The following is a 25,348-nucleotide window of genomic DNA, read 5'->3' as shown; positions in this document are numbered from 1 at the left end:
AATCCCTGGGAAACAGCATGTGCGTGACTGAAAGGCAAAGAAAAAAAGGCACTTCAGCTCCTTTAAATCTCCGTCCCAAACCTCAGTGTTTCTGGAGTTAGGAAGGAGGGAGCTAGGGAAAAACAAGAAAAGGCTCCTATTATACCATAACAGATTTCAGCCACCCTGGCTTTCAGGGGAGCCCCAGTGGGGCAGTGGTTAACAGCTTGTCTGCTAGCCAAAAAGTCAGCAGTTTGAATCCACCAGCCACTCCTTGGAAACACTATGGGGCAGTTCTGTTCTGTCCTGTGGGGTCAGTATAAGTAGAAATTGACTCGATGGCAACGGGCTTGGTTTTTTTGTGTGTTTTTTTTGGCTTTTAAGGAGCAAAGATAGAGAGCAAAACAAATAGATGGGGAAAAAGGAAACAGAATATGAAAAATCCAGGGAACAAAGCATGGTGGTCCATCCTGAGAGATCCCACCAGGAGCTGGAAGGCAGGTGGAGGCTGGGAGACCAGAAACGCAGAAACAAGACAGGATGGGTACTGTTCCTTAAAGAAGGTGGGGAAGTCAAGCTTGGCTGGGCAAATAGCAGCAGCTGGAGGTATTTCCAGAAAAAATTCTCAAAGTAAATTAAGTGATTACTAATCCCCACATCTTCTTGCTGTTAAAGGTCATTATGTAGAAAGATCCAGAAATTCCAAGAATGAACAGGTTCCTGGCAATAGTGGAAAGGGGAAGAATCTCTCCTGGTCTTTGCTTAACAGCAAGACTGAGTCCTAAGCCTCTCCTCAGTCAGGTGAGGTATTTACACCCAAGCCATCTTGTCAGCACACAAACAGCCCAGACACCATGGGTGTTGACACAACATCCTCAGGCGGACTGGCCAGGGGCTGAGACCACCACCAGACCCAGGAGTGGTCTGCCCTGATTCGGCTAAGTGCCCCACTCTGATCTCCACATTAGAACCTACCTCCTTTGCCCACTCCCTACCCTCAGTGGGAACTGCCCCCATTCACTACATCTCCCTAACTCTGATCTCTTACAGATCTAGCCCCCCTCCCATCCCTCCGTTCCACTGCTAACATGGGACTGCAGTCCAGACAGGGACTGGCTCTGGCTGGCACAAATGTGTCCTGTCCTTGGCAAAGGCAGCATTGTCACCCACCCACAAAGTCCAGGCCAATGGAGCCTAGTCACAGATCAGCCCTGTTAACTGCCATGCGACCCCTCAAGCTGGCCCAAAGCAAGACCACAGAGGCATTTCCTTTTTCTTTCGAATGCAGTTCTTTTCCAACATTGCCTGCAATGAGCTTTGGTGCTGAGATTTGGGGGTGAGGGAGGCACATGGAAAAAAGAAAGGGGAAAAAAAATAAACCCCAGCTAATTGCAAAAAGCCTTTCCCTGGAAAAGTCCAGGCCCTGGGGTGATCAGGACACACAGCTGCCTCCCCCTCGCCCCCGGAGCGCAGGCTTTGCTGGTCCTTGAGGCACAAATGGGGATTCATCCCATTCCTCATGTCTGGGAGAGGGGGACTGGCTGGCTGTATGTGTGTGTGTATATATAATAGGCTATATTAGAAAATTCTCTATATAAATATAAAACATTGGTATCCAAACATGACACCAACAGCTAACTAAAGTGCTTGACAGGAGCTGGGCATGTGTACGTGTGTAGGTAAAATTATTCATCCTGACTGCCCAGAAGGAGGGAGGGGAGCCAGGAAAGCAAAAACCTCAGGGCCTCCTTGCCCACCGGGAGGTGGGGGAAACAGGGTGCGCTAGCTGAAGCTAGGGCAGCAAGGGCATTCAGGGTTCCTGGGTCTTCCTGGCCCCAGGGCTGTCTGATCACTATCCCACGTCACTGCCACGCCTCAGCTCTGCCTTTACCCTACTTTTTCCACTGTGTTTCTGTCCATGAGAGAACAGCGGTGGAAAGCTGGGGTGGGTAAAGAGTTGTTCCCATAGGGAATGGCAGTCGGGAGAGTGAGCCAGTCAATGTAAGCACAGCTATCTCTGCCCCCAGGTTAGGAGTGAGGGCAATGCTTGTATGCAGAGGGCAGGAGAAGAGGAGGATTGTGTTCATCATAATGAATAATTTGAAAACATAAACAGCATCACTCCTCTAGCCCAGGCTCTGCCTTCGCTCCTCCTTGGGGGGCCTGCCTGAGTGGCGGCTGGAGGAGGGAGGAAGGGAGAAGGCCTTGGGGGCAGCTGACCCAGGAAGGTGCTGCTTTATCTGTAAGCTGGAAGCAAAGCAATACCACCTCCACCAACCCCAACACCCCCGCCCTGCAAAACCAGGCCCATTCTGGGCTCAGGCCCATAGAAATGTCAACAGGCAAGTGGTCACCAGAGCTCTGGGGAGCAGAGGGGCCCCAGTGAGCAGGGAAAAGGGCCCCCACCCCAGAACACAGTGCTACAAGAATGGGTTGGTGGCTGGAGGTTTGGAGGCAAATGGGGTTGCTGCTGATCCAGTCTGGAAAGAAACAAGAAAAAATGTATTAGATTGAGGGAGAAAAAACAGGGAAGAAATACAGTTTAGGATGCCTTTCTCCCTCAAAATTACTCTGCTGGGGGAAGTGGGAGTAGGGGAGGCATGTAGAAAAAAGTGGGGGAGATAAGAGGTAAATGGCGGGGGGAAGGCGGGAGAGTGTGGAGATGACAGGCGAAGAAGAGCTGGGCTTGGAAAACACTTGGAAATTCACAAGGAAGGGTATGAGACCCAACCCACTTCTCCCTCTTTTCCTGAAGGATTCCGTCCCCAACCACCTGGATGAAAGACCACGCCCCACACCACAGAGTCATGGCGCCTGAGGCACCTCCTCCTCACCATGAAGGGGTTGGTGGAGATCCCAGCTGGCTGGCCCAGTGGCCTCTGCCCCGGCTTGGCTGATCCTAAGTCCCCAAAGGAAGAGCCTGTAAGAGGCAAGAGCAACAACTCAGCTGAAATGAACCCTGCCCCTCAGGCTGGAGCTGACTCACTCCACCCCCACCCCCACCCTGTCCCTGTAGAGCTGCAAGAGGGGACCTTCCTAAATTTGGGGAGTAAAAATACGGAGCAGAACCGGTATACCGGCGTTCACTGCAGCACTTTTCACGATAGCTAAAAGGTGGAAGCCACCAAAATATCCCCAAACATATGAATGGATAAATAAAGTGTGCTATGTATACACAATGGAATGCCACTCAGCCATAAAGAGAAATGAAGTCCTGATGCGGCCACAACATGGATGAACCTTGAAAACGTCACGCTGAGCAAAATAAGGCAGCTGCAAAAGGCCAAATGCTGTAAAATCTCACTTATGTGAAATAAGCAACTATATAGAAATCAAAGATTATTAGTGGCTATCGGGTGGGAGGGAGAGGGAAAGGTGGACTTTGCTTGGGGGCATTGAGTTTTTGTTAATGGTGGTGGAATGATGTGGAAAAGGATATCGAGAATGGTTGCACAACTTGAAAAATGAAATTGATGTCACTGAATGTACACCTAGAAAGTTTTGAGATGGTGGATGTTTTGTTATGTATAATTTCACCACAATTAAAAAAAAAAAAAAAAACCCGGAGCACAGTCAGAGTACAGAGGTAGGATTGTTCCTTCCCTGACTGCCCCCTATGGGTCAAAAAGGGACTGAGCTCAAATGTCTGGCTCCCTGATATTCATGTGTCCCTGTAGGGTGGGGAATGGGGAGCAGGAAAGGAGGTCTGAATCCCTTACCATTCTGCTGCTGAGTCATGGAGGTTTGTGGGGGGAACACAGGTGGTGAGAAGCTGCTGGCAAAGCCCCCCATTGGAGGCACTGTCTGGGGGAAGCCAGGCCCGGCACTGCTCATCCCAAAGCCAGGCCCTGTGGAATGAGGGACATGAGTCTCAGGTAAACTTCTGGAAGGTGGGCTGGAGAGGTTTTTCTTACTCCCCCGCAAGGTGGGAAAATGGGATATAGCTTTTTCCTAACAAAAGGTACCCAGTGGGAGTACCCTGAATGAGTCACGGAACTCTTTAGCTTCTCATACAACCTACCAGACCTACCCTGTCCCTGCCCCTGGTGACTTGTGACATGGACAGCACAGTAGCTGGGAGCATGGACATGGCACAGAACTGGGTTCGGCTTTCTGTTGCCCACTAAACTGCATGAACCTAAGCAAATTATTATCCCTCTTTTGCCTCAGTTCTCCCGTTTGTAAAATAAGGACAGCACCTATCTCCTATGGCTGTAGTGAACATTAAGAAGCAAATGCAAAACACTTGGCACTGTGCCTGGCACATGGGTCAGCTCTGGTAGCTATTTTAGTCTCTCTTCCTGGCCTAAAGGTTTGGGGGAGCTAAGAAAGAAAAAAGGGTGAGACATGCGCTAGAGGAAAGAAAAGAGAGGCTAGAGAAGGTCAGGACGGGAGGACACCACTGGACTCTGATGAGGGCAGGGAACAGGGTCATGGTTTCAGGTGGCTTAGGCTTGGGACCCACCAGGGAGAGAGGCTGGGTTCCCAGGGGCCACTACTGAGGGTTGGAGAGAAAAAAATCATTGTCACTACCAGTCAACACTAAAACAACCTTCAGAGTCGTTTTGATTAAAAAAAAAAAAAAAAAAACTCCACTACTGTTGAGTTGATTCCAGCTCATAGAGACCCTGTAGTAGGTTTTTTCTAATTCTAAAATTCTGTGACTTGGGTGTTTCTACTTTTGCCCACTAGGTGGCCTGGAAATTTAAATGGGTCTGGCCTGGGCTGGTGAAAAGTGGGCAAGGGAAGGAGGCTAGTTTCAAAGGACACCTCTCAGTTGAGGCTCCCTGCCACTCCTCCCCAAGAGAGGTGCAGGGCAGTTTGTGACCTGGAGAGTCTAAAAAGGTCAGGGCCAGGGGTAACTCTTACCTGCAGCCAAGCCATTGGGCTGGAAGGGGTTGGTGGAAAGCAGTGGGGGGTGAGCAGCAGGTGCTGTGAAAGGGTTGGTGAAGGCTGTTCAGGGTGGAACAGGATAGAAGTGGGAGAAAGAAATAATTATTATTGTTTTTTGCTTGCAAGTGTTCCTCTAGATCTTGGTGTGCACACCTCTCCACTCCCCTCCCATCCAGAGTCCCCAAATTCCTCTTGGCCTTGGATCCCCTCCCTGGGTCTCCACCTGCAGGACTCACCTCCGAAGGTAAGTCCTGTGCTGCCACTGCCGCCAGCTGTGGCAGACTGGAGTGCGGGGGCTGGGCTAGCCACCCCGAAGACACTGCAGTATGGGGAAAGAAGTCAGCATGTACATTCTCCATGACACAGGGCATAAGCTAAGCAAGGGACCAAGAGACAGCAAACTCTGTCCTTGCTTGCAAGGATGAGACAGGTAAGCAAGGGAGAGGGAAGTGGGGCAGTAAGAGTAGAGTAGGGTGGAAAGGCAAGATCAGGGTTTCTCAGCAGGCTTTCCTGCCCCAAGGCACCTCCCGATATCTGGACCTACCTGTGAGGAGAGATACCTCCAGCTGACACCCCGGGGCCCAGGATGCTGCCCATGTCTGTGAGGCTGTTAGGCTGGCTGGCAGGCGCAAGAGGAGAGACACCAAATGGAGTCACCTGGCTGCTCCCTGGACAATCATAGGAAACAGAAGAGGTTGTGCCTAGGACGGGACAGGATGGAAGGGGCAGGAGAAAAGATGGAGGTGGGGGTGCCTGTGGAGGAGTGGAGTGATGGCATGAGAGGCACCAACTGGGTTTTCCAGAGCCAGCCAGCTTTTCCATAGGAAAAATTCCCACGTGGAAGTCTGACAGAACAGTCTAAGAACAGTCCAAGGAGCAAGCGTTCTGGAAACTCTAAACAATTTGTCTGACAAGAAGAAGCATGAGTCTCTGTCATTTTAAGAAAGTTTCTTTATCAGTATGTCAAAGTCCCATCTGTGTAACGGAACCCTATCTACCATTCCGGGCTGTTGTGAAGGTAAAATGAAGCCACAAATGGAAAAAGGCTTTTTAGGTGAGTGCTGGGAGACTTCACATTACTGACATAAAACAAACTTTGCATATTGTCTGTTAAATAATGGGTGCTCAGTAATTGTTTGCTGAGTGAATATTTGAATAGGTAGGTCAGAAGAACTGGATTCTAGCTGTGGCTCTACCACTTGCTACCTCTGTGACTTTGGCACACCATCTCACTGTTTTTCTTGTCATCTCATAGCGTGGTTGTAAAGACCCTATAAGATAAGTGAAAGTGTTTTCAAGTCTGTAAGGCCTAACACAAATGTGTAGTGTTATCAGGCCACTAATATAAGAGACTACTTCCAGGTGAAATTTAGATATGATAGCTGATAGGAAAAAAGCCCTTCAAAAAGTAGAAAAGGATGAGATCAAGAGCAATGGTGAAGGGGGTGGGGGTTACCTTCCCATGGGCTGCCTCCAGAGACAAGAGGCAAAAAAAAAGGAAAGGAAAAGATAAAGACATAAGATGAAGAAGGACAAGGCAACACCAGGGTGGCTCTCAAATCTTCATGGCTCCTCTGCCCCCTAAAATCACAGCTTGGTTTCTTGTCAGTAAGTTTTCGGCTTTTTTTCTAAATGTCTCAGAACTCTAATTTGAATTTTTATGTGCTTCTGTTTCTAAAGGCTTAGGTGGCTAAAAAAAAAAATCTGTTGCCATTGAGTCAATTTCGACGCATAGCTATCCTATAAGACAGAGCAGAACTGCCCCATATGGTTTCCAAGGCTGTAAATCTTTATGGAAGCAGACTGCCACATCTTTTTCCCACAGACTGGCTGGTGAATTCAAACCACTGGCCTTTTGGTTAGCAGCTGAGTGCTTAACCACTGCACCACCAGGGCTCCAGTAGGTGGTATCTACCCAAAGAAGTTTTATAAGGGAATCATCTATGTGCTAGGCACACAGCATAAACACTTACGATTCAGGCTCTGTCTCAGAAAAGACAGGCAAAGGAGCCAGTGCTGACCTGCAGCCAGGTCTCTAGAATCAGCTACTTATCAAGAGCTCTCTACTTTGCTACTCTCTCTCCCAATCCCTTGGGCTTTCTAGTTCTGGTTTTGAGCTCCCCCCTTGCTAGGCTATGATGCCACTATGCATACTTGCTCTTCAATTCTCTCTGGCCCAAAGGACATCAGGAAGGCTGGAGAGCCAAGAGGGTGATGTTGGACCTTCTACTGATCCTCCAGACCCCAGGCCTTTCCCTTGCCTGACTGACTCAGGGTATGTGGCATTTCTGAGCTAATGCAGCCCTGTCCTCAGACAGGTCGAACTCTTCATTACTGCTCTGGGCCTTCATGTTCCAGGAGTTTCTCTCGGTGAGGACCAGGTCCTCAACCTGACCAGACTGCAGGCAGTGCTGTGTGCCTCTTTGTGGACACTAGAGGGCAGAGGCGGTCCTTACCCGTGTGGGGTGGACACCCTGAGCTGACAGCACATTGTCAGAAGGCAGGCTGTGGCTGCTGGGAATACCTGCAGTGTGGCTTGCTTCTTATCCGTGTCCAGAGCCTCCATGCTGCTGAACTTGTACACATGTCTTAGAGCGGTGTCAGGAGACACTGCGGTTTTAGAAATTTCCCCTCTCCGAACTCCCCCTCAGAAGTATAAAAATAAAACCAAGCTTGACAGAAGAGACACCCGCCTCTCACCAAAGCTTTCCTTCTTACTTCATACCCAACAGCTCTTCATGTCACACTGGCAGAGGCATCCTCATGAACATGACGTGGTCAAAGTGAACCGAATCTGCCACCTATCTGCCATTGATTCTGGCCAAGTCACTAGCCAAGTTGAGCCAGTTTCCTCAGTTACAAAATGGAGATCTTTCCTTCCTCACAGACAACATGTGAAAGTTCCTAGCCCTGGTATGTGGCCTAAGGACATGGCAGATCCTCATAAATTTTGGCTGACTTGGGGTCTGACTGCAGATTGTTTGCTCTTTGAGATAACCAGACACTGGACAAAAGGTTCGATGCCTGGGATGGCTGCGGGCTGGGCCTGCCTTCTCTCCAGGCTGGGCCTTCCTTCTCTCTGTGCCTTCTCGGGGGTGGGGGTGGGGGTGGGGGTAGGAGAGAGGGTGGAGGGGTGGGGTAGTGTGAAGGGAGTGGTCTGTCTTTAAAGCGATCAAGGCTGCTTAGGGGCACAATTCTGAAGGGACCAATTTGCAGCAACCTTGTACAGGCTGTTTCATTTAGCGTTTCCATTTTCTGGAACACATACCCCTTACTAAATTGAATATTTCCCTACCGATCTGCACTACCAACAGTGCCCAAAAGGGCCCATTTCCCCGTGTAATACTGGCCATTATCAATCTTTAACCTTTTTGCCAATATAATGTACAAAATCATTAGCATATCCTAATGTGTGAAGATATTTTCATGTCTTACTACCTGCTTGTATTCCTTGTCCATTATTCTATTTTTCTTTCTTATTTACAGATGTTTTTAAAAATACATTATGAATATTAACTTTTTGACCCTTTTCCACATTATAACTATCTTCTCCCTATCAATTTCACAGCATTTTAAGCTTTGTTCAGAACATCTCGTATCATAAAGATGTGAACTATACAATTTCTATTTTTTAGGATATATGGAGATTTTGTTTCCTAGTATATATGGTTAAATTATATAAGAGTTCTACGTTTGAAAGTACTGTATATTCTATCTGTTGGGTACAAAGTTCCACTTATATTTTTTAGACCAAACTTGTTAAAGTGTTGCTCAAATCATCTACTTTCTTACTTATCTACTTGAGCTATTAACTCTGTGAGAGTTTTAGAGTATGCTACTCTATTGGTTTGTTATATTCTCATTGTACCTAATGGATTTTGCTTTAGGAATCTCAAGGCTATGCTGTCAGTTGCTGTAAATTCATGACTGTGAGAACTCCTTTATGAATTTTAACTTTTATCAATATAAAATGCCTCTTCTTGTCCCATTCAAAGAAAAGAAAGAAACAAAACAAAGCAACCAGCCAGCCTACAATGGCACAGTGGGAACGCCGTGGGCGAAGTCTGGGCTCCGGTCCCAGCTCTGCTACTCTATAGGCTGCACAGCTAGGTAATGACTGAACTGCCTCATCTGCAAAATGGCTCAACTCAAAAGGTTCCTTCCAGACCTCAAATCTCTATAAGCAGAAGACATGAGATAGCCTTCTCCTGTTAGGAAGGCTGTGGGGTGGGAAGAATAACTTACCAAAACTGTAACTTCCAGTTAGCATCCGACTGGCTGGCAGTGAGGGTGGAAAAGGGAAAGGATGTGGGTAAAGGAAGGGAGAAAGAGAGAGTGTAAGTCAGGCCATCACTGACTTTTCCCCGGACATAAAGTCTTTATGGCTCTCGAGCTGCCCTCCTGTGCCTCCAGGATGGACAAAGGAAGAGGCGCAGCCCAGGGGCTGTTCAGACTTGATGTATGGGAGGCTAAGGAGGAACCAAATGCTTTAGCGCCTCTTTCAATTGTGAAACAACACAACATGGAGTTAACAGGTTTTTGTTCTTAGAGGGATGGGGCGAAGACTTCTGGAGACTTCCTCGAACTTTGACCCAATCTCTGACTTCTTTGGGCAGTAGATCAGCATGAACAATCAGAGAACTTTAGAGAAAAGGTCATGCCCATTCTCAATTTTCCGAGACACAGGTCTTCCATACTTCCCAGTCAGAAATACTGCACAACTCCCGCTAGCCATTTTCTTTCATGAAAAAATTGCACAGAGCTCCCTCTTCTTGACGAGAATCTGTCAGACTCTTTTCATCCTTTCCTTGAGCTTCTTCTCTTTATCGTTTCTCCTTTACACAGTTCTTTAGGTTAGTGGAGAAGTGAATGAAGGGTGACTATGGACATGGAAAACCAGATGCAGTTGAAAGAAAGAAGGGAAACCAGGGGAGTAGTTTACCTGCGGGTGTTGGTTGGGGCTGGAATGGGGCTTGGCCAACTGGAGGAACATTTCCAAATGTAGAAGAGCTGGAGCTACTGCCAAAGGCATCAAAGTTGGCAAAGCCCCCATGGGAAGGTGTCTGGCCTATAGGTGGAGAAAATATAAGGTTTTATATATATACCTATATATATAATGCATACCTCTATCTATGTAATAACCCACTGTCGCCAAGTCGATTCCAACTGATAGCGACCCTAGAGGACAGAGTAGAATTGTCTCATGGAGTTTCCAAGGCTGTAAATCTTTACGGAAGCAGACTGCCACATTTTTCTCCCAAGGAGTGGCTGGTGGGTTCAAACTGCTGCCCCTTCAGTTGGCAGTCGAGTGCTTTAGCCACTGTGCTACCTACCAGGGCTCTTATCTATATAGTGTATATACATTATATAGATAAGAGCCCTGGTAGCACAGTGCTAAAGGCCAAAGGCAGCTCTTATGGGACATAAGACCCATGGGACATGGGACCCTTTCCAAAGGGTCCTTTTCAGAGGGAGCTGGAAGGCCCTGGGGCAGGGCAGCCAGATATACCAGGGAGAAAGGGGCATCTCAGAGGCCTCTGAGTTCATTCTCCACTGTCTTTTATCCTTACTCCAGGAGGTGTTAACATTTTGTTCAGGGTCTCGTTTTGGGCAGAATCACATGAGAAAAATTTTTTGTGTGTGTGGAGGAAGAAGGCTGAAAATAAAAAGAGAAACTGGATACACTTCGTTCAACCCTCTATTGGCTACAGGGGAAATGAAACACATGATAATCCCACCCCTCTGCATCCGTTTTAATAGAAAGAGAAAGCAATAAAAAGGTTATTTCCAGTGTTCTAAAAGGAAGTGCTAGGAGCTCTCAACTTTAATGCTTTACAGCCAAACTCCCAAACACAATCCCTGCTGTACATATATGACTCCAGCTCCCCCAGTCTTGATGCTTCAGAATTACCATCACAGTCATGCACACGAAGAGATCTGGAGCCATGTGAAACTTGGTTGCCTCAAGGGAGTGAATCCCTTGGGTTATGGGTAATACATTGTAGGAAAGTTCTCATCCTAAGTCCCACTTACCCCCAAAAGCTGGGAATGCAGCAAAAGCTGGTGCCGCCTGGGGAGCAGCAAAGGGATCTCCACCGATGTCAGCCAGCAGGTCAGTACTAGCTTTCTTGACAGAGGAGTGGGGAGGTGCCTGGGAGCTCCGGGGCTGGGATAGCCGAGCCTGAGTCTGACTGACAGACTTGGAGGAGAAGGAATAACATACAGTACTTGATCCCAGACATGACCCAAGCCTCTCCATGATTCCCAGGCCGCCCCAAGATAGGCAAGTGAAGACAGAGAATGTGAGCAACTGGCTTCAGCTAAGAGGTTTCCTGGCCAGAGGTTGCCTGAGCCTCTCTCATACCTAATTCCTCTATCTTCTAAGTACACCAGCTCCCAGAACCACACATTTTAGAGTGTATTAGCCAAGGTAACCCTGAGAGCTGTAGGAATGCTGCCAACCAGTCTCCCTCGTTCTTTTCTTCCTCACCTTTCCCAGGTATCTGAAGCAGTGTCCTGACCCCAATATGCCTTCTGTGTTTCTTTGGAGGGAATAGAGTTGATGTTCTGACTTCTACAAATATCGCTTCCTATTGGGTTCTTTCTTCCAAAAGGGTAGGAGTCAGAGGTAACAGATGCAAGATATAGGTAATAGCAGGGTTGAGAACTAACTTACAGCTCTTGTACTGCTGCCCAGTAAGCACCAGGGGATTTGATTTAGGACACTCACACCCTGTCACCTGAAATCCAAAATAAACTTGAAGATCTGACAGTTACCTGGTTAGAGGTGGAGGCAGCTGCTGATAGAGATGGCACAGGATCACCCAGAAGTGTCCTCAGGGGCTTCCCTTCTGGGATGGAGCCCTGAACAGGGGTGGAGGCACTGCCTTTGGTATAAGTGGGCCCCTTCACTTGGTCTGGGGGGACATACCTTTGAGAAAGAATAGTTAAGCTGAGAGGAGAGGGATAAAACCTTGGACCCTCCTCAGCTTGGGTGCTTGGAAAAACACAAGTTACAGCAATCAAAGTCCTTTCTCCTCTTTACTAATTCCTTTTTCTGAACCAAAGGGAATCTACAACTTAGCAAAGTTCTGCCCATCTTAAGCTTCCCCTTTATTGTCAGATGCTCATTTTTTCTGCAAGAAGGTTCAGTTTGCTCTGGCTTATGCCTGTTTTTCCCTCCTTCTTCCTCTTTTTGACACCTCAAACCATCTGTGTTTAAAGTAATAAAACATGCAATAATACTGGTGGACAGGCGATCTTATTTTTCAACTTCCTACTCTAGGCCTCCCTTTTAATTTCTTGAGTGTTTCTTCTGATTCCTCTTTCTCAGTCCCACAATAAAAGTTCCTGCCACTTCATATTCTAAGTGCTTACAATCTATATTCTATCCTGTCCGCTCCAGATACTTCTGAAAAATTCCCTTCCTCCACTTCCGGTGTAGGTCCCTACTCTGAAAGTATCTTCTTTATCTTGAGGACACCCCCAGAAGGGACTCCAAAATGCCGTTTTGTACAGATAAATTGCTTGCTCTCTGCATTCCCTTCTCCATCCTACAGTTATCAAACAACAGGAAGTGACACCCAGGGAAGGAAAACGCAAAGGAGAACGCAGATGCTATTTTCTTCATCGGGAAAACAGAATTAACACACAAAAATCATGAATGAAATGATGGGTTACAAGCATAAAGCTATAGGTAGTGAGCTTCTAGCCATCTCTCCCCATACAAGAGATGAGCTATAAAAATGAACACACATTCCCACAGGCTTATCTCCCCATTCCAGCCAGTCTGCTGTCTCCCCAAAAGAAGGGATATCAAAAGGCAGGGTTAGTGACTCAGAACAAGTTATCCTTTCATGTAGAGTCATTATTTTGAAGTCAGAGTTTAGCGCTAACCGAATATGAGTGCAACTGACTCAACCAAAGTTTAACCTTTAAGAGAAGTCCAAATTCAGCTCTGGAAATTGGACTGTCAAAGTAAGCATGTCTGACACATGTCTCCAGAGCAGTGTCTTTCCTCCTCCTTACCATCTCTTCTTCTCGTATTTTTCCTGGAGAAACTCCTTCACCTTCTGAGGATCCCTGGAATCTGGTACTAAAGATGTCCGGGCATCAAAAAGACCCAGCCAGATCTTCCTGCAAACCTACAAGAATGGAGTCAAGTGATATAGGAGTTGGAGCAGAGAGCATGATATGGGAAAGATCTCACTTCCAATTTATTCATCATTAAATATTTATTGAGCATGGACACAGTGCTAGATCTGGGTAAACCTACAAAGCAGACATGATCCCTGCCTTCAGAGGTTATAATCGAATGGAGAGGTCACGCCTTAGATGAACAATTTATAATTACGTATTGGAACAAATAGAAAATAGAGAGCCAGGAGAATTATGGGGAACTAAATTTGGGAGTGGGGTCAGGGACAATTTTCAGAGCCTCTTGTTTACACCCCCAAGTAAGTCAATTACCTATAAGCTGGGGGTACTGCTAACACCCAGGACGTCAACTTACAACCAGCAGCTTTAGCCGGGGAAGGAGTTTAAATTACTTTCAAGTAAATAACACAGACTTAAACTAGGGTTGCCCAGGCTCATGTCAATAGAGCCGGCTCTGCGGAAGTCTTACTCAGAGCGGCTGGCCCAGTCAACTGAGTACCCAATTAACACGGAGCTCTAGTTTCCCTCTAGAGCACCCAGGGTTGAGCCCTACTTCCTCCTGCTTCCTCAAGCAAGGGGCCTGAATAAACCACAATCTGTATAACTAAGAGTCTGTAAATATACAAATATAGATTAAGACAAGACACCTTACATACTAAAAAAAAAAAAAAAGAGAAACTCAACCAAAAAAGAACAGTATTTTTTCTATAATCTTGAGGTAAAGCTCCATGGACAGATAGGGCACCCACAGCCTTCTAGCCATTCTATCAGTGGTAGCTCACCTCATTTCCACGAGATTGAAGGAATACTACTTCAGGCTCTGTGAAAGTTGTCATGGAGATGGACTTGACTCGATGAGGGGGGTTCAGGCCTCTCCTATAGGAGAGAAGTACAATGCAATTAGCACTGCAGGTCTGTTTAGGAGAGAAAGGGCGAGGGAGATATGATAAAACAATAGCACATAAATTAAGCTCAGACAAACCCCTTTCCTAAAGCTACTTCCTATTTTAAGGAAAACAAGAATATTTTGGAGGTTTCTTCTAAGAAGAGGCAGGGAAGAAACAGGAACATTATTGTAATCATGGTCACTCTGGCGAGGGAGGGCAAAGCTTGCCCATCCAGAGCCTCCTCTACCTTGGCTCAGGCTCCAACAGTTTCAATGTTCAGGCCAAGGGGGTACTTCTGAGAACTCAGATACGCAACCAACCCCCGTTTCTTGTTTTATCATCATTTCGAACTTACGGCAAACATCCTCAAGGTCCCAGAACCCATGAAAACACAAACCCCTCAAGCATGAAGGTAGGGAAAAATAAAGGCCTGTGACTATTCCTGATAAAACAACTAAAGATCGGATTTCGTGACCAAAAAAAAAAAAGAGTCCCCAGGGTAGCTGCTCCTACTTTTGTGTACACAGAGGGCAGAAGGGTAGTGGGGAAGAAGAGGGTCCCTTTTCTTTAGGGAAAGATCCCTGAGAAAAGAAATGTACCAGGCTTCTTTATTTCTAGATCTTTCAATGAAGCAGGAGGAAATCAAATTGAACCATAAGATATGAGATTGGGTACATAACAGGAACATATATCCTGCCGCAATCCTTCTGTACCTGCCCTGTGAGTTCTGTTAACTTCCAGGGAGTCCAGTTCTGCCCACAGAAACCTTGTGGAGATTACATTAGAAAAGAAGGCTTCCTTGCCCCACTCAACTGGACTCCTGAGGGTTCTAACAAAGGAACTTGGAGCTGAGCCAGACAGCATTTCATAGGTTCCCCTTTCCTTACACCTAAAGTTTTACTCTGTTCTAGACCTACTGCTGTCATCGGATTAAAATAAAACTGGCCAAAACAAAACAAACTAGACCCTGGGGACCAGGAGTGGAGGACCACTGGAACTTGGTTTGTGGCACATGCAGGAAAGATAGTTTCAACTGATGAGGCCTCTTCAGACTTTTACTCCCCTGGAAAAAGTGGGCAAATCAAGATGTTAATGCAGGTAACTCTAGAATAGGAAAGCAAAGGGAGAAGAAGAGACAACAAAATGTACCAAGTGGAAACTCCAAAAACTCATAAAGAAGTTGGGGAAAACATACATTCATGCTTACAGGTGTACACGTAGAATTACGGTGCTCCAGCCAAGCCTGGGAGAACGGCAGTGTATTTATTAGTGTAAGCATGGGGCGAGGAGGGGTGAGACAGATGACACTGTGTAGAGCGAACAGAAGGGTGACTGCCCTTATGGATGATGAATTACTGACGATGGGGTTCTAACAAAAGACAGGACCCTGGAGCATAAAATTGAGGGCATTTTCAGTAATTCTACTGCTGGACTTTAAAGGAAAAGGTCTGGAAATACCCCCTTTAAAAGACAAGGACAATCAAAGAGGGCTGATGCCCTAAGGAAAGGTAAGAGCAGGGAAAACCAAAAGCAAGGCTTTGTTACTACAAGTCAAACAATAGCTCTTAAACTTGAACTGCCTGAAGACTCTCCTCTGATCACATTTCAGAGATATTCCAGTTTTCTCGTCTAAAGCCTCTCTTGCTAATGACTTGGTTTTGCTTGCTTTTAATTCCAGGCAGCCTGGTTTTATACTCTTTCCTTTGCTCTTTCTCACCTTAACTACTAGGCCCTTCCCCCTCAGAATGCCAGGCCTTTCTAAAGTCTAGCCAGAGCAGGCTTCTCTGTCTATGATCCCTGTCTTCTCCTTCACCTTCGACTAATATTTATTTACCAGAACACAAGGCACTGTGGTAGGTATTGGGGGATACAAAAATTATAGGAACTAGTTCTTTATCACCAGGAGCTTATAAGACGGACCCAGGAAGCCCAAAAAGGGTCCTTCTCAACGTAACCAACAAACCAAACTCGCTGCTGTCGAGTCGATTCCCACTCATAGAGACCCTATAAGACAGAGAAGAACTGCTTCATAGGGCTTCCAAGGAGCGGCTGGTGGATTCAAACTGCCGACCTTTTGGTTAGCAGCCAAATGCTTAACCACTGCACCACCAGGACGCCACTTCTCAATGTAGTAGGGTGTCATTTAGTCTGTCAGGCATAGACAGTTCAGGGAAAAATGTGACTTCAGGATGCAGCAGTGGGGGAAGGAAGAAAAATGGTCACGGTCATGGGAAAGATAAAATGTATTATGTTTACACAAGAAAAACAGATTCTAAACCTATCACAAAAAGGTCATTGACATTTCCTGAAAGGACAAGCTGGTACTGATAGGAAAGTACAATGTAACAGGGAGGTGTGCTTCCTTGTTAGGGGCATCCATGAAGAGGGGACGCTTAGAACACCTGAACTTCCTATTTCCTATGGCTGAGGTTGTACAGGAGGCTTTGTTTTGTTGAGGGAGTGGTAGGGTAGGGGAAGACAGAGAAAATTAAGTGATCTAGGTGCTTTGGGCCAAATGAGCCTGATGGAACACGATGTTTCCACAGCACAGTACAAAATGCGCTGCTCTGACCTTGATGTTTGTAGACTGGGTTATGCACAACCAGAGCCACAGCCTGGGGGCAGGGAGAATTCTCAACAAGGTAACACTGTGCAGCCCAGGAAGCAGGCCTAGTTACATGGCCTGTGAGTCAGAGTATTTGTTTCTGAATCATAGAGAGGCCACGCTGGCGGTGAGAAGCGGTTTAGAAGCAAGAACCCCTTTCCTCCCGGTAGCTGAAATCAAATGGTCTAGGTGTGTTGCATTTCACTGGGTATATACCAGGGTCATGCAATGGGCCAGATGTGAGTTACTGGCGTTGAATTAAAGACCCACCTCTACAACCTCCACTCAGTCTCCCCAATATAACTCTCAGGTTCTTTCCAAAAGAAGTGAGAGCTTGAATGGAAGGAGGCATTGCCCTTCCATTTGTCATGGCAAACTCATTCTGCCAGGAGGCTCTAGGAAAATAGAGAGACATATTTATTTTCCCAGAAGAAGACAAGTTCTTCTCATTAAAAGAAAGTTGCTAGGATAGAAGCCATATTTCAGCCCCGTCACACTGTCTTCATCTACTTCAGTTTCTTTTTCGAAGGGCATCTACATGGCACAGAAGTGCTCTGAATTACTCAGCAAATAAAGCCATTTGTAGATCCTAAAGTCTGCCTGATCCATTCTGTCTTCTTCTCTCTCCTCTCCCCTTTGATTCTATTAAGCATTCTAGTATTTTCACAGGAAACCCTGGTGGCGTAGTGGTTAAGAGCTACGGCTGCTAACCAAAAGGTGTGCAGTTTGAATCCACCAGGAGCTCCTTGGAAACCCTGTGGGGCAGTTGTACTCTGTCCTTTAGGGTTGCTGTGAGTTGGAATTGACTTGATGGCAATGGGTTTGGTTTTTTTGGTTGGTATTTTCACAAATACCACACACCTTTTGTTTTTCTATGGTCATCACCCTCGAGCTGGCCCATATTTTGGTTCTCTCTTGCTTGGGAAAAGCATCAAACCTGTTCAGCTGCTCAGATAAGTTTTCTCAGGTCAACAGTGGAAAAAGCCAGTTACACCCAACACATAAGTTCTTTTATTTGTGCCAAATTTAGACTTGGGAATTTCTTGCCTCTGAATATTTGTGATCAAATTCATATACCCCAGATTCTGTTTCACTGCTCCTGGGATTCCACTCCTCTATTTCTGAGCAGGCTACAGCTAAACCAGTTTAGCTTTTATCTTGAACTCAAACATCACCAAGGAGAGTCCATGCTCCCCTAATATCCTGCTCCTGACCCAGGATCAATTTCACCAATTTTAGGAAACTTCTTCCTCACCTAAATTCTTCTGCTTCAACCTATTTCCTCTAGTTTTTCCTCAGTGGCCCTCCTCTTCAGGCTCAATCTCAATAGTTTTTACATTTTCTTCCCCCTTTTGGTAATTTACTTCCTTAGGAGCTTTTCAAGTTGTCCATGTGCCCCTAATGATAAAGTGTCTAAATCTGTAGTTTAGTGCCTCTCTGTCCACCTCTGCCCAGCATTGGTAAATATAAAAAGTGAGATGGGAGGAGATTGAGGGATGGGTCTATAAGAGGGGCAAGGAACATCTGTATTTCTTCAACCCAGACAATGGAAAAGTGCTGACTTATTGAACAACATACTATACTTTTCCTTCCGTGGAGATATAAGTGCTTCAACTAGGAACCACTACTAGTAGCCAGACAGGTAAAAATGAGGCACAGGAGGGTAGAAACTTGTCATAAAATAAACAGCTGACAAGGACATCTCTTGACATCCGCCCAGAGCTCTGTCCAACTTAATCTGAACTCTATTATCAAAGTCAAGTTGTGGGGAAGAAGAAGATACAAGTATCCCCTACTGAAACTTGAAGGGTGATGGATTAAAGGATGGAACCAAACAGCCAGATCAGGAAAGCACGTCACATACTTGGCTGAAAACATTGAATGTCAGAGAGTAGTGTTCATTCCTGATGTCAATGAGATCTCAGGCCTGAACATCCATTTTCTTTCTAAAGAAAAGTGGTTTACCCATAGAGGCATCCAGGCCAACCAGAACAAGAACGAACATTTGAGGCACTGCTTTAGAAATAGATCCTTCTCGGCAGCAATTTTTGCCTGATCCTAAGCTTCAAATGACAGGTTCATCCTCTAGGAGAAGAGTTAGGAATACAACTAAACACACACACATATGTACGTGCTGGGGAAATGAAAAGGGTCTATATTCCGGTTAAGGAAATTAGCTGTTGGACGAAAACCAAATGAATAAAACTGGGTCATATTTGGGAACTACAATTGTGGCAGCACGTATGTAAATTTAGAAACGGCAGAAACTAGCAGCCTCTTTCTCAGGCCCTCACACCAACGCTGTGGGTTTTTGCTACAGCCGATAAAGTATTTCTAATTAAAAAAAAAAGAGAGCAAGAATGAGCTCACACATGCAGGGATGAAGCCACAGTCACACCCACCCACCAACTTTAAAATATGAATTTTTCTTCAGATCTTGGGAAATTCAGCTTTGCTGGAACAGTCAACTTTACTATCTGTCAATCCAACCAGCTGAGAACTCTGGTAACTCTGCCAGCTACCCCCAGAAAACTCCATACCCCTGAGAGGTAAACATAGGTGTAACATACTCAGTCAGAAACCTGGCCTTTAAAATAAAGTCAATCCTAAACCACAAAATCCTTAGAAGAAAACAAAGGGAAAAATTCTCATGACCTTGGATTTGGCAATGCATTCTTAGGTATGACACCAAAATCCCAAACAAAAGAAAAAAAGATACATAATTTGGACACTACCAAAATAAAAATTTTTGGTGCATCAAAGGATACTATCTAGAGATTGAAAAAAACAGCCCACAAAATGGGAGAAAACATTTGCAAATCCTGTAACCTGTAAGAGATTCATATTGAAAATATATAAAGAACTCCTAAAACTCAATAATATCAAAAAGTAAAACCAAAATTTTAAAAAATATGTAAGAATAGTAAAATGTGCAACCAAATGAGCAAAGAGCTTGAATAGATATTGCTTCAAAGAAGATACAGAAATGACCAATTTCATATGAAAGATGCTCAAGGGCAATAGTCAGTACCCTCCACCCACTGCCGTAGAGTCAGTTCCAACTCACAGAGACCCCATAGGGTTTCCAAGGCTGTACATGTTTTACGGAAGCAGACTGTCACATCTTTCTCCTGAGCAGTGGGTGGTGGGTCTGACTGCCAAACTTTTGGTTAGCAGCCGAGTGCGTTAACCAGGGCTCCTGGTTCTAATTACAAAGGTAATATATATCATGTAAGAGTGATTTCAAACAAATTAATATATGGAAAGCATAAAGTTTTTATTATATTATACTTTGCTACTCTTCTTGACCTTAATATAGTCTTAGGTACACAGCAATAGTTAGATTCTGTTTGTAAACAACAAAACACATTTCATTAAAAATCACCCACTAATACTTCCACTTTCCTTTGTACACTGGAGATATTGGATTAACTGCCTTCTTAGAAATGCCACGTTGACTATTTTTTTCAAGTTTCTAAAATGTATGTTTTCCAATGTTTTGGTCTTACTGGTTTCACTTAATGGAGCTATCTACGACGCTTCTATGATGCTTTGGGACATGAACAAATTATCTTCTGTCTTCTACTTCCACAAGCAAGCAACGGAGCTTTCCCCTCTAGTCTTCATATTGTTGATTTTTTGTTTGTAGTTTATGGGCAAGATTTAGCTCCACAGACACGGATGGAAACGCAAGTCTCACAAGTGACATCAATATCAGGACTAAGTCCCAGGACTATAAACCACACACTAGTGAAAAAACAAAAAACCCATTGCTATTGTCAATTCCGACTCATAGTGACCCCTACAGGACAGAGTAGAACTGCCCAATAGGGTTTCCAAGGAGTGGCTGGTGGATTCAAACTGACAACCTTTTGGTTACCAACTGTAGCACTTAACCACTGCGCCACCAGGGCTCTGGTTATATAGTAGGGGAATCCAAATCAAAACCACAATTAGATAATACTCCATTCCCACTAGGATTGCTATTATCAGAAAAACAAAACAAAAATGTTGGCTAGTAAATGGATAACTTAAGAATTCTCATGCATTGCTGGTGGAAATGTAAAATGGTGCAGTCACCATGGAAAACAGTTTGATGGATAATCAAATAGTTAAAAATAGAAATACCATGACCCAGTAATTCCATGCCTAGGTAAATACCCTAAAGTCCTACAGTCTGATTTTACCAGGTACTGAGGGAAGTAGGAAACGAGGAGCTATTGTATAACCAGTGCGGAGTTTTTGTTTAGAATGGTGCAAAATTCTGTAAATATAGCGGTGATGGCTGCAGAACATCAGAATATACTTAACAGAAATAAGGTGTACTAAGATTAGACGGGTGAAATTTATGTAAAGTTTAACACAATAAAATAGGTAAAAAGCAAACAAACAAATAAAGCCAATTCTGTTTTTTCTCTGGCTATAATGCTAAGTATGGTACTTCAATTTTCCCCTCAAAACAAAAAAATCAAACTCATTGCTATCAAGTCGATTCCGACTCATAGCCACTCTATAGGACACAGTAGAACTGCCCCATAAAGTTTCCAAGGAGTGCCTGGTGGATTCAACCTGCCGACCTTTTGGTTAGCAGCTGAGTTCTTAACCACTGTGCCACCATGGCTCCATTTTCCCCTCAATATCCTCTTAATTTTAACAAGATTATTTATTCTCTTTGTACCATATCTCTAACCCAAAATAAGCTGTGTTTCACTTCATAGCACTTATCACTATCTGCAGTGATATATTTAATGATTTATGCATAGTCCATGACCTTCACTAGGATGTAAACTACCTGAAGCTGAGGACTTTGTCAATGTTGTTCACTATTGTATCTCCAGTGCCTGAAACAGTGTCTGGGGCTTGACAGGCACCCCATAAATATTTGTTTATTGACTCAATGAATGGATATATAGGCTGCTGTCCTACTACAATTTTTACTTCCCACTAATCTATGGGCAACCAACCATGTGGATTTAAGATGTTAACTACGTGGATTTGAAATATGTCATCCTGGAGTTATCCCTCTCCATTGCCTGCTGGACTGCATATGCTCTGTTCTCACCTTGCAGCCAGCAATAGGTATCCCCCGCCTTACACATTCTGCCTATGGCCTACCTGCTGGCCCCCAGCCCTTCCCACAGCACATCAGAAGGACACAAGTAATAAGAGCCCTTTAAAAAGGTTTATCAGCCTTGCCCTAGTCAATGCTAATTAGAACTCCAATTAGCAAATGAGAAGCACCACCAGAAACCAGGCAGCTGGTCACAGCCAGGGAAACCACAGCTTTCTTCTAGAGTTTCTTCGGGTATTTCTCTCCCTATAATCTCAACATGCCTGCAGTTCAGCTTCATTTATTGGCTTGGCCTCTTGGTTCTTCATCCTACTCTCACCCCCTGCTAACAAAGGGTTGGCCTAGCTTCTCATTTCCCAACCACCAAAATATGTTTCCCAAAGTCTACCTCAAGAATCACTCCCTGAATGACTGTCATAATGCTAAGTACTAAGCAAAAATTCCTTCCTAGAATCTTCTGATGCTGAAAAAAAGGCTGCTATATTCCTCCCACTTGGTCCTACGGAAACTTAAGTTTCTAAGAAGCTAGGTCCCCAGTTTGATGTACAGACACCCTGGACAGAGCCAGGCTAAATAACTAATCAATCGTTGGGCCATATCCACTTCCATCTTGTGTATGCCCAGAGCACAGGTGTTTGACCTTTCATTCATGAGATCAACAATAGTGACCACGGGGAAAAGTGGCAAGGTTCTATAAATCGTGCACTGATATTTCAGGAGTTAACTTTTCCAGTGAAAGAAGACAGGTTTTTAATGTCTTCCAGATCCCTTGGCCCTCCTTCTGCCCTGATTGAGGGATATTCATTATAGAAAGTAAATGTTATCCATGGGACACTTTAGACCAAGAGCTATAAAACAATGAAAATGATGTCAGGACTTTCCACTTATTCAGTGTTTATCTTTCCTGCCATCACAGTTAACTGTGGGAATGAATTACCATTCTGTTTCCTAACATTTTCTTCTGAGGATCTAGACTCTAATACACCATCAACTTTATCCCCCTGCTTCCCTTTACTTCCCTCCAGATTCTATAATCAGATTTTCCTCTTCAAAACAGAATCTTCAGGAATCTGCTTTTTCCCTTTCTCCTTTATGCTATTAATACTCCTAAACCTTGTTTCTTCTCTCAGAGTACTTGTGCCAGTCTCAAGTCTCTATCCTCTTGCTTCATGTGAGTCTCTATCTCAACCTGTGACACATTCCTGCTTGGGTTCTAAGTCACTGTCCCAAGAGTCACAGTGGCTCTTAGACTGAAGCTGAGTTCATCTTCACAACACACAGGGAGATTGATCCAAACATAAAGAGAAGTTTGGCAAAAGAGACAAAAACCGAGTAGAAAAATAATCCTGAACTGTATCTTATGAGACCTGGCTCCTCGTTTCTGGTCTGCCATGATCATAACTAATATTAAACAACAAATGTTGAAAACAACTCCCCACATGGCATTGGATAGATTACTAAACCATTCTTTGCTTCTGTTCTCCCATCTGTCGTGCAAAGAGAACAATACTGCTCCCTCCTTGTCTCTTAAAGGTGTAAGGGGAGATGAAACAAGAAGAGTTTCACCCTATTAAAAAACAATACTGTTTTAAGATAATACTAAAAAAGACAAAATAAATCACTTGATAAACATAAAAGGAGAGATTCAGGTCTGGTATTAAATTTAGTCATGCACCTAACTAAATAATTCCCTAAGGGCACTGGGTTTTTGGGTTAAGGAGGGAAAAAAAAACCCTACCATATACATGGAGCCCTGGTGGTACAGTGGTTAGGAGCCTGGCTGTTAACCAAAAGGTCAGGAGTTTGAATCTACCAGCCACTCCTTGGAAATCCTGTGGAGCAGTTCTACTCTGACCTATAGGATTGTATTGACTCTGCAAAAAAAAAATTTTTTTTAAACCATATAACTAGAGGAGACCTGGTGACACAGTGGTTAAGAGCTCGGCTGCTAACCAAAAGGTCAGCAGTTCCAGTCCACCAGCAGCTCCTTGGAAAACCCTATGGGGCAGTTCTACTCTGTCCTATAGGGTTGCTATGAGTCGGAATTGACTCAGCGACGACAGGTTTGGTTTTGAGTTTACATAATCAGAAATCTGGGCTAGCACTGTGGCTCTGATTCAGCTCAGGTATGACCAAATACAGTGCCAGTGCGTAGCACTGCAGATTATACAACAAAGCCCCCCAAATCTAGAGAGAGTTTGCTGGATGCGAGGAGCCCTGGAAGACAGGCCTCAAGATCTGCTTCTGAGAGATCACAGCCTTGAAAACCCATGGAACAGTTCTACTCTGCACACATGGGGTTGCCATGAGTGGCAACTAACACCACCAGAATCCAGCCAGGACAACAAAGAGCTTAAAGGTGTAAATTATTACACTTAAGGGTGGCTCATACCGTTCACCAAACCTTTGGAAAAGTTAAGCTCTCTACCAGGGTAACACCTCTGCTCTCATCTCTTAGATTCTATAAGAGGCATTCCATAGTCCTGCAAGGTTAGGATCTGCACCTGGACGCTGGAACATGGCTCCTTACCAGTCACTGTCTCTATGCTGTCAACCTGGGCTAAATTACCTATTTTAAGTTGGTTTCTCCATCTCACACTTCAGGGAAGAGCAGGAGCCAGAAGGAAGACAGGTACTTCCTCATCTCGAGCCCGGCTTTCCCTACCTCCTTCCTTTTTTGCCCTCGACCTACATAGAAACCAAAACCTGTTGCCTTGGAGTTGATTCCGAGCGACTCATAGCGACCCTATAGGACAGAGTAGAACTGCCCCATAGGGTTTCCAAGGAGCGGCTAGTGGATTTGAATCGCGGACCTCTTGGTTAGCTGGTGAACGCTTAATCACTGCGCCACCAGGGCTCCCCACTACATAAAGTTCCCTTTAAATGTGTATGTCACGTTCTGATCCTTCGAGTCCCTACCCTGAGAGTTCCCTTCAATTCTCCATACTTTTTCCCCACTTTCAGTTCCCCTCGCCTCCCTCAGGGTGTTACTCCATTTCTGTCGGGGTGCCTTCCTTGCCCTCACAACGCAATCTTATCTTCTCCGCGTCGTCTCTCCCCTCCTCTTCCCCACACCTCTGCAGCAGACCCCTTAAGCTGAGACCCTCACCACATCCTGTGCGCCTCCCAGCCGCCCTCGCCGCCCTCCCACCTGAGCGCTCTTCTCGCCCATCTGAGCGTGGGCTTCCCCGTCCGCCCCAGGTCCCCTGTCTCCCCAACGCCCCCGACTCTCTGCCTTCCTTCCCGCTCCACTCACAGGAGGCCGGAGCAGGTGGTGCAGACGAAGCTGCCCACGGTGATATCCACGTAGGTGACCCCTCGCTGGGAGCACTCGAAGCAGTGGCGGTTCCCGGCCTGGCTGCAGCCGCCCAGCTCCCGCACCCGGCGACACCACACCTCCGACGCCGCCTCCGCCTCTGCCTTCCCCCCGCCAACCCCGCCACCGGGGCCTGGGCCCTTCTTCGCCGCCATCACCATCGCTGCCCACTCACTCGAACCTCAGCCCCTTCAACCACTGCCGCCTTCCCGCCTCCTTAGCCACCTCCGCACGCTCAGCAACCCTGACAGAAGCTCGGCAGCCGGCGGCATCCGCGCGAGACTCCGCGACCCCCTACTTGTATCTTGCACTCTGATTGGCTAGTCTCCTCCCACCTCCTCGCTGTGATTGGCCTGACATTGAACGGCCTCGGTTGAAGAGGCTGCCAACGCCACACCCCATTGCCTTAAGGCCTCAGGCCTCTCCCATTGGCCCGCAGA

At 45.6% G+C, this 25,348-nt stretch overlaps 1 protein-coding gene across 4 annotated transcripts; it reads right to left on the bottom strand.

The window, feature by feature from the left end:
• Positions 1 to 86: 86 nt before the first annotated feature.
• Positions 87 to 25,348, bottom strand: AGFG2 (ArfGAP with FG repeats 2). 4 transcript variants are annotated; one of them, XM_023541692.2, is made up of 13 exons: positions 25,084 to 25,348; positions 13,812 to 13,905; positions 12,901 to 13,016; positions 11,650 to 11,803; positions 10,906 to 11,071; positions 9,815 to 9,940; positions 9,118 to 9,150; positions 5,417 to 5,540; positions 5,109 to 5,191; positions 4,849 to 4,932; positions 3,699 to 3,827; positions 2,814 to 2,899; positions 87 to 2,459 (listed from the first exon to the last, which is right to left on the bottom strand). In XM_023541692.2, the coding sequence occupies exons 2-13, from the start codon at positions 13,863 to 13,865 to the stop codon at positions 2,400 to 2,402; spliced, it is 1,215 nt and encodes a 404-aa protein (XP_023397460.2). In that variant the 5' UTR covers positions 13,866 to 13,905; positions 25,084 to 25,348; the 3' UTR covers positions 87 to 2,399. The 4 variants fall into 4 exon arrangements, with proteins under 4 accessions (XP_023397460.2, XP_023397458.1, XP_023397459.1 ...); XM_023541690.2 differs by lacking the exon at positions 25,084 to 25,348 and adding an exon at positions 24,849 to 25,077; XM_023541691.2 differs by lacking the exons at positions 9,118 to 9,150; positions 25,084 to 25,348 and adding an exon at positions 24,849 to 25,077 and having other exon boundaries at positions 5,417 to 5,573.

Source organism: Loxodonta africana, chromosome 12, assembly GCF_030014295.1.
Source record: "Loxodonta africana isolate mLoxAfr1 chromosome 12, mLoxAfr1.hap2, whole genome shotgun sequence".
NCBI lineage: Eukaryota > Metazoa > Chordata > Mammalia > Proboscidea > Elephantidae > Loxodonta > Loxodonta africana.
Note: the sequence above shows the minus strand (reverse complement) of the source record. Positions and strands in the feature narration are given on the sequence as shown.

Excerpts from the sequence above, each read along its gene's own strand:
- AGFG2 (XM_023541690.2), bottom strand. The coding sequence starts at position 25,069 with ATGGTGATGGCGGCGAAGAAGGGCCCAGGCCCCGGTGGCGGGGTTGGC. Across the intron at positions 5,541-9,117 it reads AACTGGAAGTTACAGTTTTG|GGAGCAGCCAGGTGACTCCA; the intron begins GTAAGTTATTCT and ends ATGATTGTCCAG. Across the intron at positions 2,900-3,698 it reads CATGACTCAGCAGCAGAATG|GCTCTTCCTTTGGGGACTTA; the intron begins GTAAGGGATTCA and ends TGCCTCTTACAG.